The sequence below is a fragment of the Gopherus evgoodei genome, chromosome 1, assembly GCF_007399415.2.
Source record: "Gopherus evgoodei ecotype Sinaloan lineage chromosome 1, rGopEvg1_v1.p, whole genome shotgun sequence".
NCBI lineage: Eukaryota > Metazoa > Chordata > Testudines > Testudinidae > Gopherus > Gopherus evgoodei.
The window spans coordinates 286254552-286268999 of record NC_044322.1 but is presented as its reverse complement, the minus strand read 5'-3'; the positions used below and the strand labels follow the sequence as shown (position 1 = coordinate 286268999).

General features: G+C 41.3%; 1 protein-coding gene across 2 annotated transcripts in view; it reads left to right on the top strand.

The window, feature by feature from the left end:
- TMTC3 (transmembrane O-mannosyltransferase targeting cadherins 3) overlaps positions 1 to 13068 on the top strand; it is a 58556-nt gene extending 45488 nt beyond the window's left edge. For both annotated transcript variants that reach the window (XM_030548590.1, XM_030548592.1), the window contains 4 exons: positions 1661 to 1764; positions 3654 to 3823; positions 4429 to 4655; positions 11099 to 13068. In XM_030548590.1, the coding sequence (XP_030404450.1) occupies positions 1661 to 1764; positions 3654 to 3823; positions 4429 to 4655; positions 11099 to 11916 (1319 nt within the window). In that variant the 3' untranslated portion in view covers positions 11917 to 13068. The remainder of the gene's footprint in view (positions 1 to 1660; positions 1765 to 3653; positions 3824 to 4428; positions 4656 to 11098) is intronic.
- The last annotated feature ends 1380 nt before the right edge of the window (positions 13069 to 14448 follow it).

Here is a 14448-nt window from a genome sequence, read left to right as displayed (position 1 = left end):
GTGGATGTGTATTTTAGTGAGGTGGATAGCATTCGAATCTATTGCTGTTCATATCAGAATCAGACTTTTAGTCTTCTACATTATGTAGGGCTTATTTGATTACTTCCTCTGCCTTATTCTGTAAAGAAGACATAAAAAGGCTCATTGGGTTCTGTTTTGGGATGTCAACGTCCTTTGAGCCCAAAGGGCATTTTGTTTGATTTAAGACTAGCATGTAAGGGCTGCTTCTGTATGTAAAAGAACTTTGTAGAAATGCTTATAATTTGTTCTTTGATAAGTCATAGAAAGTCATATAAAAACATTGATTCATGTGAGCCGAACTGTCATCCTCATGTCAATTCTATTTGAACTGATCCGCTGGATAGCCACGTAGAAAGTACTGCAGTCATTCGCCTCAGATTCTTTCCTAGATAATGTTACCACATATGGAATCAAAATGTATGGGATGATGTAGAAAGTATGCTTAGAACAATATTGTTCAATGTTCTAACATCAGCTTCTGAACATTGAGTGCTTTAGCCAAGAATCATTTTTTACCGAGTTTGAAAATGCTAAAAGGGATCTACTGACTTGTTATGAATAAAGAATCTTGACACAATTCTGCTTATAATGTTTACCTGTGTTACCTCCTTTTGTATATTGTGATACAGCAGGGCAAAGGAGCAGTGGAAGAGTGGTAGAGGGGAGATATGTAAACTCTAGACTAACTAAGACATGGTTCACTGTACTCTAGGGAAGGTTACTACAGGTTAATTGGAGCACCTGTAGCCAATTAAGGCCCTATCAGGAACCTAATAAAAAACCAGTGCTTCAGGCAGACAGTGTGTCGTGAGGAAGGCAAGAGGGCTGAAGTTGGAGGTGTGTTGCTGAGAACTGAAAGACCAGAGAACTGGAGGAAGTGAGACCTTGCCCCAGTAGAGCAGGGAGACTCCCTTCCCCAGCTTCAAGGACCGAGGGTAACCCTGCCCAAGGGGGAAGAGGGTAAGAAGCCCGCAGGTGTTGAAAGGGGCTGGGGCTCAGAGTGGGGAGGAAACCCAGATCCCTCCCCCCTGCTTCCCTCTTCTACTACCACCTACTTAGGCCAGTAGGGAGGCCCTCAGCGCCCCAAGAGCAGGGGCAAAGGGTGGTGTCCTAGCCCCCCTGCCAAGAAAAGCACAGGACCCACCATACCAGCATCAGCCATTTTGTCACAATATCTGTGTCTTTCTAAAAGAGAAGTAAGAGTTTATCTCTGCCTTACTCTTAACCTGAAGTCATAATTTTTATATAATTCTCATGTGGTGTAACTTGTCCCTGTGCAGACGCTTGTGCACCATTTTGGTTCATCCACAGTTACTGTGAAGATTTTTGTTTTAGTGTCACAAACAGAACTGATTTCAGGTAAGAAGTGTCAGGAAAAGTTAGAACTCTTCAGCCATCAGATGCTATTTCAATAAAAAGTTCCTTCTTTAAGAAAAGAAGATTCACAAGAAGTGTGACCAAAATCCAGTTCATTTAGAATATTTTGTCAGTTTCCAGCAGGCATCAGTGACTCCTTAATACTCTTTTGGCTTATGCTTATGATGGAAGCGTTAATATTTAATAATCATGAGGCATAGATTTTTAATGACACTTAGTTATATGAGACATTAATGGCATATTAAATATATATTTTTTAAAGATGATATTGGTGCCCACATGAACGTAGGAAGAACTTACAAAAATTTAAACAAAACCAAAGAAGCAGAAGAATCATACATGATTGCTAAATCACTGATGCCACAGGTAAGTAATAATGTTGTTTTTTAACTACCATCCTTTGAAATCTTTCTAGGTATGTCTACACTTACGATGGCCTGTAGAGTACAGATGCTGCACACCCAGCTAGCATGAGTAGGGCCCTACAAAATTCATGGTCCATTCTGGTCAATTTCACGGCCGGGGGGGATTTAATATTGGTCAACTTGAATGATTTCAGATGTTTACATCTGAAATTTCAGGTTGTTATTTCAGGGTGTTCGTGGGGGTACCAACCTCAGAAGAAGCCCCAGGGCAAAAGCCCTAACTGGGTTACCCTGAGCCCCAGCAGGAGCCCCAGTGGAAGAAACTCCAAGCCCAGGTGCGCTGAGCCCTGACTGCAGCTGCAGGGCTGAAGCCTCAATCCCAGACTGCCGTGAGCACCAGCTGGGGGCTGGAAGTCCCGGTCCCAGGCTGCCTCGGCTGGGGTCGGGGGGTGGAAGCTGGCCTAAGCCCTGGCTGTAGCGGGGGAGAGGCCCTGAGCCTGGGCTGCCCTGGTTGCAGCCGGCAGGAATGGAAGCCCCCAACCCCAAGAGCTGCTGGGTGAGGAAGTCCCAGGATTGGTGCCCAGAGCTGTGGCAGGAGTCCTGAGGTGGGGGAGCAGAAGCCCAGAGCCCAGACACAGCTTGCCCTTTTCTGTTGCATGTAGTGGCAAATGTAGACAAGATCTCAGTCAGGCACATCATGGATTAAAGATTGACCATTGTGCAGCAAGTGCTTCTGCTGTTTAATTACTTAATGTATAAAGTTGTGCACTGTTATGAATAGGTTAAGGAAGTTTTAATATACTGTCTCAGAAACGGGTCCAGTCAAGATCATATTAGTTTGACAATTGTTTTATTAAAATGAGGAATTTTTAAACTCTTTACTCTTTGTTGTTTGATTTCTTTTGCACCACCTTCTGCTTGGCCAAAAAACACCCCCTCCTCCCAAGCCCCACCCATTAAACAGTACAAAAAATGTATTGTTTCCCATGCACTGGTCATTGCTGATGTTTGGGTTTGCAAAACTGCAAGAGAATGTTTAACTAGATAAACCTGCTGATTGAATATGTTTTAAAAAACAAAAAACTATGCATTTCTGTTACTGTTAAGAGTTTAGAACAGTTTAGCTACTTGGCTTTGTCCTTAACAATTCATTATCCAGTTTTATACTGAGTACTTCTTATTTAAGCAAGCTAATTTCTCATTCTTTTTTGATAATATCAGAGTATTAATCTAAAATATGTGATTAAATTGTTGCTGTGTAGTGCAACAAGATGAGGGTTATTGGTGATCTGATGCAGTTTAAATGTTAGGGCTGTCCTGATATCCACCTCAGATAGTGGCCCTTCCAGCTTTCATAGGCGCTTTGATGGTACCAACATAACATTAGGATGGAGAAGAGAAAAGTGAAGTTAAAGTGCCTGTCAGAAAAATATCCATGTTCCTAGTGAGTGGATGGGAAGGGTTCTACTTGGGGTTGTAAGTTGGTGCATAAGTATTTGCCGTGGTACCAGTTATGTTGTTTAAGCTATACTGTCAACTGCCTGATATTCCAGGTATAGTTTAAATTTTGTGCCACTGTGATTTTTAAACTATTGGTAAATTGATACAGATTTTTAAATAAGGTTCTTGGCATATCAAATTGCACACTCCTATTTTTATTTTTATTTTTTTGGGGAGGGAAGGGATTTATGTTTTAGAATGCATATTTTCAGTGCTGATATGTATGTTCTATATCTGATATTCTGTTTTACTATAATGATAAAAGAAGTTTGGAAAGCAGCTTCATGCGTTTAACTGTATGAATTCATTCTGATTTTGTTTTTAACTGTACACTGATTTTGTCTTTTGGTTATTTATTTATTTATTTATTTATTTATTTTATTTTGCCAGATTATCCCAGGTAAAAAGTATGCAGCACGGGTTGCTCCTAACCATCTAAATGTTTATATAAATCTTGCAAACTTGATTCGGGCAAACGAATCTCGCCTTGAAGAAGCAGATCAGTTGTATCGACAAGCAATTAGTATGAGGCCAGATTTCAAACAGGCTTACATTAGCAGGTATTTTTGTTGATTTGGGGAGAGTGTTTATTCTTCATAACATACTAAAGTTTTGTTTACTATTACAGAATATCAATAAACAACTTTATTTACTCTCATAGATTTAAGTTTTGAGCTGTTCGTTTAAGAATAGGAAAAAAATCTCAGTTTACATTTGAAAAGAAGGTACAATTTTGTTGGTTGTAGTCAAATATCATAATTCAATCCCAGTTTATGAACTTCTGCTACTGGTAATTTGCCTCCAAGCTTGTTCTACGTTGTAACATCATATATATCAGTATAAACCATCCTGCTTTAAAGAATGCTTACTCTCAACATTCTTTTCATATCCTCTGGGGTTGGGGCCCCAAACTGCAGCCTGTTCAAATGGACAGTACAGCAAGCTCTGCCCTACATTCCTGTGTCTGCAGTGCTGCCTTTTTTAAAGCCTCCTGAATAGGTCTTCTTTTGATACGAAATCCTATTATCTGATTGTTTTAAAGTTTTCTTTACTCCCGTACCAGAGCCCTTAAATTTAGGGAAACAAACTGTTAACTTTTTATTATAAAATATATGTGTATGTTTCTTCAACATGAAAGTTAAACAGAAATTTGCTTCCTCAACAGGGGTGAATTACTTTTAAAAATGAATAAGCCTGTGAAAGCAAAGGAGGCTTATCTTAGAGCCTTGGAACTGGACAGAACCAATGCAGACCTGTGGTACAACTTGGCAATTGTTTACATTGAACTAAAAGATCCAACAGAAGCCTTGAAGAACTTCAACCAGGCATTAGAACTTAATCCTAAACATAAACTGGCATTGTTCAATTCTGCACTACTCATGCAAGAATCTGGTATGTTTTTTTGCCTAAAATATTTACTCTATATTTGTATTTACCACACACACTGTCAGCTGCAGCGGCACAGGAGGCGGCGAACAGAGCGGCTAACAGGGGAGTTTCAGTGGGAGTTTCCAGGGGGAGGTTGCAGGGGAGACCAAGACAGAGAAACCAGGAAGGCAGACTAGGGAAGAGGCAGGGGTCTGCCAGCAGCCCAGCGCTTGTTGCTGGCCTGCGGTGCGGTGTGAGGCGTGGATTGCCAGGCACAGAGTTGGAACGGTAAGATGGAGGCGGAGGTAGCAGGTGCAGACACACTGAGGATGACCGGATGCGGTAGCTGCGGCATGTACATGGTCCTAGAGAGGGCACCTGAAAGGAGTTTCATCTGCATGAAGTGCCGCCTGATAGAGCTGCTGGAGGAAAAGGTAAGGGGACTGGAGATGCAAGTGGCTGAGTTTAGAAGGGGATTTGAGCAGATGATGGAACACAGACATGATGAGGCACGGGACAAGCTCAGACGAGCGGATAGAAGCAGGACCAAAGGACTCTGAGGAGGGGCTGCTGGGTGAGGAGAGTGGACGGTGGAAGCATGTGACTAGGAGAACCAGGCAGAGGAAAAGACGGGCCAGCGATGGAGAAATAGAACTCAGGAACAGGTTTGTTGAGTTGGAAAATGAAGATGGAGCACAGCAGGCTGCTGAAGGAGAGAGGGCGAGGAAGAAGAGGCGAGCAGCTAGTCCTGCAGAAGGAGGGGAGGAGTCAATGGAGGCGACACCAAGTACGAGCCCTAGGAGGATTGTAAGGGCGAATACAAATCGAGAGGAATTGCGGCCAGCTGCTGTGGGGGATAGACCGCAGAATCGCACTGTCGCCAGGAAAAGGCAAGTCTACGTGATTGGAGCCTCTTTACTGAGAAGAGTAGACAGGCCTGTAACTAGACCTGATCGGGAGAACAGAAGGGTGTGCTGTCTGCCAGGGGCTAAGATACAGGATGTGGACCTGAGGCTGAATACGATCTTAGCGGGAGCGGGAAAGAATCCATTGATTATCCTTCATGTGGGAACGAATGATACAGCTAGTTACTCGCTGGACTGTATCAAGGAGGACTATGCCAGACTGGGGAAGACTCTCAAAGAAATCGAGGCTCAAGTGATCTTCAGTGGGATTCTGCCAGTTCCTAGAGCGGGGCGACGAAGGAGTGACAAGATTATGGCGATCAACAGATGGCTCAGGGAGTGGTGCTATAAGGAGGGCTTTGGGATGTACGGTCACTGGGAAGCGTTTACGGATAGACGACTGTTCGCTCAGGATGGACTTCATCTAAGCAAGAAGGGAAATAGAATTCTAGGATGGAGGCTCGCCGACCTCATCAAGAGAGCTTTAAACTAGGAAGTTGGGGGAGATGGTTGGGAGATGTTCGGGAGATCTCCACGCCGGAATATAACCTGGAGAGGGAAGTAAACAAAGTGAGAGGGGATACCCTTGAGGTCCCAAGAATTGATCCAAGGAGGAATAGTGGAGTAGAAACCAGAGTAACGGGTGATGCTGGTGGTAGAAGGTCTCTGCACGACGGGGGAAAGAATGTCAGACACCAAACGCCGAAAATTAAAAGGTCTGTACACTAATGCGAGGAGCCTAGGTAACAAGATGGAGGAACTGGAGTTACAGGTGCAGGAAGTGAAACCGGATATTATAGGCACAACTGAAACCTGGTGGAATAGTACTCATGACTGGAGCACGGGTATTGAAGGCTATGTGCTGTTTAGAAAAGAGACGAAGAAAGGCAAAGGTGATGGAGTAGCCTTGTACATCAATGATGAAATTAACTGTAGCGAAATAAGAAGCGATGGAATGGATAAGACAGAGTCTGTCTGGGCAAAAATCACACTGGGTAAAAAAGCAACTAGAGCTTCCCCTGAGATAGTGCTTGGGGTGTGCTATAGACCGCCGGGATTTGATTGGGATATGGATAGAGACCTCTTTAATGTCTTTAATGAAGTAAACACAAAGGGGAAATGTGTGATTATGGGGGACTACAACTTCCCGGATATAGACTGGAGGACGAGTGCTTGCAAAAATAATAGGGGTCAGATTTTCCTGGATGTGATAGTGGATGGATTTCTTCATCAAGTAGTTGAAGTACCTACGAGAGGGGATGCCATTTTAGATTTGGTGTTGGTGAGCAGTGAGGACCTCGTAGAAGAAATGGTGGTAGGGGACAACCTTGGTTCGAGTGATCATGAGCTGATTCAGTTCAAACTAGATGGAAGGATAAACAAATGTAGATCTGGGATTAGGGTTTTCGACTTCTCGAGGGCTAATTTTAAAGAGTTAAGGAAATTAGTTAGGGAAGTGGATTGGATGGAGGAATTAGTGGATTTAAATGCGGAGGAGGCCTGGAATTACTTTAAGTCGCAGCTGCGGAGACTGTCAGAAGCCTGCATCCCGAGAAAGGGGGAAAAAAACCATGGGCAAGAGTTGTAGGCCAAACTGGATGAGCAAGCAACTCAGAGAGGGGATTAGACAAAAGCAGAAAGCTTACAGGGAGTGGAAGAGAGGCAGGATCAGTAAGGAAAGCTACCTTGGTGAGGTCAGAACATGTAGGGATAAAGTGAGGAAGGCTAAAAGCTGCATTGAACTGGACCTTGCAAAGGGAATCAAAACCAATAGTAAAAGGTTCTACAGCCACATAAATAAGAAGAAAACAAAGAAAGAAGAAGTGGGGCCGCTATACACTGAGGATGGAATGGAGATTAAGGATAACCTAGGCATGGCCCAACATCTAAACAAGTACTTTGCCTCAGTTTTTAATAAGACTAGTGAGGAATCTAGCGATGATGGAGGGATGATAAACGGGAATGTGGATATGGAAGTGGATATTACTGCAACTGAGGTAGAGGCCGTACTTGAACAGCTCAATGGGACGAAGTCGGAGGGCCCGGACAATCTCCATCCGAGGTTATTAAAGGAACTGGCGCGTGAAATTGCGAGTCCGTTAGCGAGAATTTTTAAGCAATCGATAAACTCGGGGGTTGTGCCGTATGACTGGAGGATTGCTAATGTAGTTCCTATTTTTAAGAAAGGGAATAAAAGTGATCCGGGTAATTATAGGCCTGTTAGCTTGACGTCTGTAGTATGTAAGGTCTTGGAAAAAATTAAGGGAGAAAATAGTTAAGGACATAGAGGTCAATGGTAATTGGGACGAATTGCAACACGGATTTACTAAAGGTAGATCGTGTCAAACTAATCTGATCTCCTTCTTTGAGAAGGTGACGGATTACTTAGATAAAGGAAATGCGGTAGATATAATTTACCTAAATTTCAGTAAGGCGTTTGACACGGTTCCGCATAGGGAACTGTTAGTTAAATTGAAAAAGATGGGGATGAATATGAAAGTTGTAAGGTGGATAAGGAACTGGTTAAAGGGGAGACTCCAGCGGGTCGTATTGAAAGGTGAACTGTCAGGCTGGAAGGAGGTCACTAGTGGAGTCCCTCAAGGATCGGTTTTGGGACCGATCTTATTTAACCTTTTTATTACTGACCTTGGCACAAAGAGCGGGAATGTGCTAATAAAGTTTGCGGATGACACGAAGCTGGGGGGTATTGCTAACACGGAGAAGGACAGGGATACTATTCAGGAAGATCTGAACCACCTTGTACACTGGAGTAATAGAAATAGGATGAAATACAATAGTGAAAAGTGCAAGGTCATGCACTTAGGAATTAATAATAAGAATTTTGGATATACTTTGGGGGCGCATCAGTTGGAAGCGACGGAGGAGGAGAAGGACCTTGGGGTACTGGTTGATAGCAGGATGACTATGAGTCGCCAATGTGATACGGCTGTTAAAAAAGCAAATGCGATTTTGGGATGCATCAGGTGGGGTATTTCCTGCAAGGATAAGGAGGTGTTAGTACCATTATATAAGGCGTTGGTGAGACCCCATCTGGAATACTGTGTGCAGTTCTGGTGTCCCATGTTCAAGAAGGATGACTTCAAACTGGAACAGGTTCAGAGACGGGCTACAAGGATGATCCGAGGAATGGAAAAACTGCCTTATGAAAGGAGACTCAAAGAGCTTGGCTTGTTTAGCCTGGCCAAAAGAAGGCTGCGGGGGGATATGCTTGCTCTATATAAATATATCAGGGGGGTTAACGTTAGGGAGGGAGAGGAATTATTTAAGTTTAGTACTAATGTAAGCACGAGGACGAATGGGTATAAATTGGATATTAGGAAGTTTAGACTTGAAATTAGACGAAGGTTTCTAACCATTAGGGGAGTGAAGTTCTGGAACAGCCTTCCGAGGGAAGTAGTGGGGGCAAAAGACTTTTCTGGCTTTAAGACAAGGCTTGATAAGTATATGGAGGGGATGTTATGATAGGATCGTTAATTTGGGCAATTGATCTTGGATTACCACCAGATAGGTCTGCTCGATGGTCTGCGGGGAGATGTTGGATGGGATGTGAACTAAGTTACTGCAGAGAATTCCTTCTTGGGTGCTGGCTGGTGAGTCTTGCCCACATGCTTAGGGTTTAGCTGATTGCCATATTTGGGGTCGGGAAGGAATTTTCCTCCAGGGCGGATTGGCAGGGGCCCTGGAGGTTTTTCGCCTTCCCCTGCAGCGTGGGGCATGGGTCGCTTGCTGGTGGATTCTCTGCAGCTTGAGGTCTTCAAACCAATTTTGAGGATTTCAATAACTCGGTCCTGGGTTAGGGGTTGTTATAAAATTGGATGAGTGGGGTTCTGTGGCCTGCCTTGTGCAGGAGGTCAGACTAGATGATCATATTGGTCCCTTCTGACCTATGAGTCTATGAGTCTATTAAGCTTCTAATGAATTCTGACCTATCTTTAGAAAAAAGTCATGTTTTTCTCAAGAACTGCGGTAAGAGAAGAAACTCTTTCCTCTTATAGTTTTTACCAAGGTTTTACTTGTGCATGTAACCCATCTGATGTATGTGTTTGTTTTTAAGTCTGCATTTATTTTTAAGGTATCTTCTTAAGCATATAGAGCAAGGGTGGTCAACTTATTGACCTACTGAGCCACATATGATGATTTTCATGACCTGCACACCTGCCAGGGCTCAGGGCTTCAGTCCTGCGGGGTTTACCTACTGGGACTTTGGGCTTCTGCCCTGCAGCAGGGTGGTGGGGCTTGAGAGTTCTGCCCCATGGGAGGTGCCTGCCAAGGCTCGGGGTCCCAGCAGGCACACCCGCAGGGGTGAAGTCCTGAGCCCCACCAGAGGCCAGAAGCCCCGAGCTCCCCTCCCTGGCAGTCTATTCGGCAGAGAAGGGGGGGCACATGTTTAGCTCCGGGAGCTGCACTTTGACTGTAAAAGAGCTGCATGTGGCTCCCAAGTCAGTTTGGCCACCCTTGATAAAGAGCATACATAATATCCTCGTCTCTAACTAGTTTCCCAAAGTGCTTGGAAATGGTGATACGTATTTTACATACATTTATCTATTCTTCACTGAATATAGAAGTTTCCATTAACTTCAGGGGGCTTTAAAGCTGGCATTAAATAATACCTGCTTCTTTCTATATGGTGCCTTGTAATGTCAGTGGCTAATGTAAATCTACATCAGTTTTCACTTACTTTGCTTAATTTCCAAGTGGAAGTTTTTGTAAAGTATGGTTAAATTAACCCTGTATATGCACGTTGACAGTTACTAAGATTATATGGCAAATGTAACTAGTTACAAATTTACTTTTTACTGTGGAGAAAGGAAGAATGAGCTGCCTCTAAATAGGCATAGTGTGTATTTTACACAAAGTTGAGCAAAATCCCATACTAAAATATATGTAGTAGAGAAATTTTAAAAGGTGCAATGAGCTGTTACTTAGTTTTCGCCTCAACCTGATCAGACTGCAACCTCTTTGCAATATGTGTTCCAGTATTTAAACAAAATTCATATCTGACAAAATTTGCAACACAAAAACTTTAAAAGGTGCAGAATAGATTACATGAGCTGTTTGTAATTGTAGAAGATTCTAGAATCTTGAATTTGATATGCTGTTGGAAGATATAGCTTGGTTTTGAGGGTCAGGCATGGTGATCTAATTGTCCGTCTCAGTCTTAAAATCTATTCTTTAACAATAAAATGAGGTCTTTCACTCCAATTTCCTTTGCAAGAGCTATTTGTCCAAACTGATCTTTTCTCCTCCTCTATTTGCGCACATCTTCTCAGACTTGTGGAGATCCCATTATTTGGATTTACCATATCAAAACTAAAACTACTTCTTCAACAGGGAAGAGCAGTATGATATAATTATATCTTTTAGAGCCTTCAAAGATATTAAGTAGCATTTGAGACCCCACCATTTCTGCAGCTTTATTTAATGCTAAGCATATATAAAAGAATGTTACATTCTTCTAGTTTAAGGGTTATGTTAACATTTTTCAGAGCTGTTCTAAAAATGTTTGGAAAAATACCTGTAATGTATTTTCTGTCACTTTAGGTGACCCTATGCTTAGACCTGAAGCCAAGAAAAGGCTGTTAAGTTATGTGAAAGAGGAACCACAAGATGCAAATGGCTACTTCAACTTGGGTATGCTGGCGATGGATGACAAAAAAGATGCTGAAGCAGAGTCTTGGATGAAAAAAGCCATAAAGTTACAACCAGGCTTCCGAAGTGCTTTGTTTAATTTGGCACTGCTTTATTCTCAGACTGCAAAAGAGCTGATGGCTTTGCCAGTCCTGGAAGAGTTATTGAGATATTACCCTGATCATACCAAAGGTCTGATTTTAAAGGGAGACATCTTAATGAACCAAAAGAAAGATATAAGTGGAGCTAAAAAGTGTTTTGAAAAAATCCTGGAAATGGATCCTAACAATGTACAAGGAAAACATAATCTGTGTGTAGTTTATTTTGAGGAACGAGACTTAATAAAAGCAGAAAAATGTCTTGTTGAGACATTGGTATTAGCACCGCATGAGGAATATATTCAACATCATTTAAATATAGTCAGAAGTAAAATTTCATTGCTCAGTGCTGCAGAACAGTCAACATTTCCAGCAGATGGGACTGCAGCTGTGGGGGAAAAAAAAATTCCATTTGAAAACTTGAAAGAGGTAAGAAATGAACAGAAAACCACCCAGACATTGAATAGTAACATTAACAAAGGACAGTCAAATAGCAAGAAACGAACAGAAAAAAATAACACAGACAAAGGGACTAAAAAAAAATCTACAAAGGAAATCAAAGACATTGAAAAAAAAAGAGTTGCTGCTTTGAAAAGACTAGAAGAGATTGAACGTATTTTAAATGGTGAATAGCCTTTATCGTGTCACAATAGAGCAGGGGGAGGACATGACTTTTAATTATTGCATAATGTTTGATCAAATTGGAAATTAGACTAGTGCTTTGAAAATGGAAAGAATATTGACAGCATATCATTTAACAAGCAGAAGAGGGCTGCATTACAACACACAGAACAATCTGTTGAGAAATCAGTAACATTTAATCAAGTTTTTTGAGTTGGGAGTTGAATATGAGAAGAAAACATGGGTCTTCTAATAATGAAAAATGGCACTCCAACACTAAGATACTGGTGGCCAGAAAGACCTCATAACACTATTCTCAAGGAAGCATCAAAAAATCTCAATGGAGAATTAATGGGATAACCCTGACACATTGCAGCTTGATTCTGTATGATTCTATTTTTATTAACTTTTTTCTAAATTTCAGTATGTGTCTGCCATTTAAATCTTTCTAGATCTTCACTATGCAGTAAACTTTTCTTTGCATTACTAGTGTTCCAGAGCTTAACAAAGAATAAAGACACACACTGTCACCAGTGGTATTTTTAAGGTAATTTTTTTTCAAACAATATACACTGATGAAACAACACTCTAAAATAATAAATGCGACTGTTTTCTAAATATGGGATGATACAATAATGTTTTAATTGTTCTTCATTTACTATAAAAATCATTTGTACCGTTTTATCTAATGGATAAATAGAAATCTTGTGGTGCTCTCATGACATTTAACTGTGGTTTTTCCTTTTGAAAAAAATGCATATGCATCTTTCTCTACTACCAGTCATCTAGTTGTAAAATCATTGTACGTCAGACCTTTGGGGAGTTGGTTCATTTGCTCCTGATTTCACTGGACACTGACAAATGCATCTTTGGTAACTAGTATGCTATGCAGTGGCCCATGGTGAGTTTGTATCGATTGATTCTATGGTGTAATAAATTATTCAGTATGTATAGTAAACTGGCTTTATTATTTGCAGCCATCAAACAGTATTTTAGTCTTGTCTTTCAACATAAACTAATTATGAAAATGATTTACCTATTCTTTAGGGCAGTGTTACAATAATTAAGCCATTAAATTCAGCACTAGTTTACATTGGGCGGGGGGGACAGGGATAGCTCAGTGGTTTTAGCATTGGCCTGCTAAACCCAGGGTTATGAGTTCAATCCTTGAGGGGGCCATTTAGGAATCAGGGGCAAAAATCTGTGTGGGGATTGGTTCCACCTTTGAGCAGGGGGTTGGACTAGATGACCTCCTAAGGTTCCTTCCAACCCTGATGTTCTATAACATAAGGAAATGTACCTTCTGATTCACTTCCAAGCACCAAACTCCTCTATTGTTTGATATTTTGTCACCAAGTAAGCATGATATTTTTTATTAAATATTTATTTTGACTACTGAATTCCTAAAAAGTTTCCACTAACATGTCTTTCACAATGCACAAATGTAACTTCTCACATGAAACATTTTGTTTGATAATTTCAACAGTTTTTATCCTTATGGTTATGCATATGTTTTTGTTTAAATATACTGTTGATTACCTAAAATTGCTTATTTGTCTTGCTTTACTGTAGATATGAAACATGAAAAGGATCATGAAAATCACAGTTTAATGCAGAGTCTCCTTATTTATTTCAAATTATATTCACGTTAGAGTGAGCTCAACAATAATCAGATTTTTTTAAGAGCTATGAAAACACAGCTAAGTACCATTTCCTGTTTACTTGCATTTTGTTGATTAGGAGTCCTCCTGTTAGCTTAGTTTCAAGTAGTACAGATCTCACATTTCTGACTTAATTAAAACTAAATCAGTAAAAAAATATATATATATATATATGTAATTTTACAGGCTGAATTAAAAAAAAAAAAGTCCTAAATAAACAGTTTGGCAAATCATCTCTTATTTTATTAAGCTGTTATTTTAACCCTTCATTTCAAACAAGGCAGGAAAACAATTCAGGAAGAAATTAATATTCACATTTAAATAGTGGACTCTAGATAATATCACAAAGATGACACTGAACGCCATCCTTCTGTACATGGTTAAGGACACTCGGATGCCTCCGCTGCACTGTCTATAGCACTGTATTCTCCTTCTCCACCCAAAAAAGACCTTGTGGAGGCTTCCTCTTGAAGTCCAGGGTTGATGCTATAGGGAGATGAGAGAGAAGATCAGTGTGGGTAGGGGTCAAAGTGTACATATCTTCCATCTGGCTCCATGGAAATTTGGTGAAAAAGATACTATGGGTTGCATTATCTTTTTTCCATAAACAATTTTATCTCCCTCCTCCTTGCAGTCCCACAGCTAAGGACAGAATCGCAGCTCTAACCAAGCCAAGGGAGGGGCCCACCTTCAGTGTACAAATACAGGGCTCCTCTGCAGCTGACCTAGGCTTTCCATAGTTCCTCAGGGATTTTCCAGGCTTGGGGGATTGGGGTGTGGAAACCTCAGCCTTCTTCCCTTATGCTTTCTCCCTGTACTCATGAGATTTTCCATGGGAGGAGATGATCTGGGCCATGACTGCCTTATCTAGTGTAACTGTCGT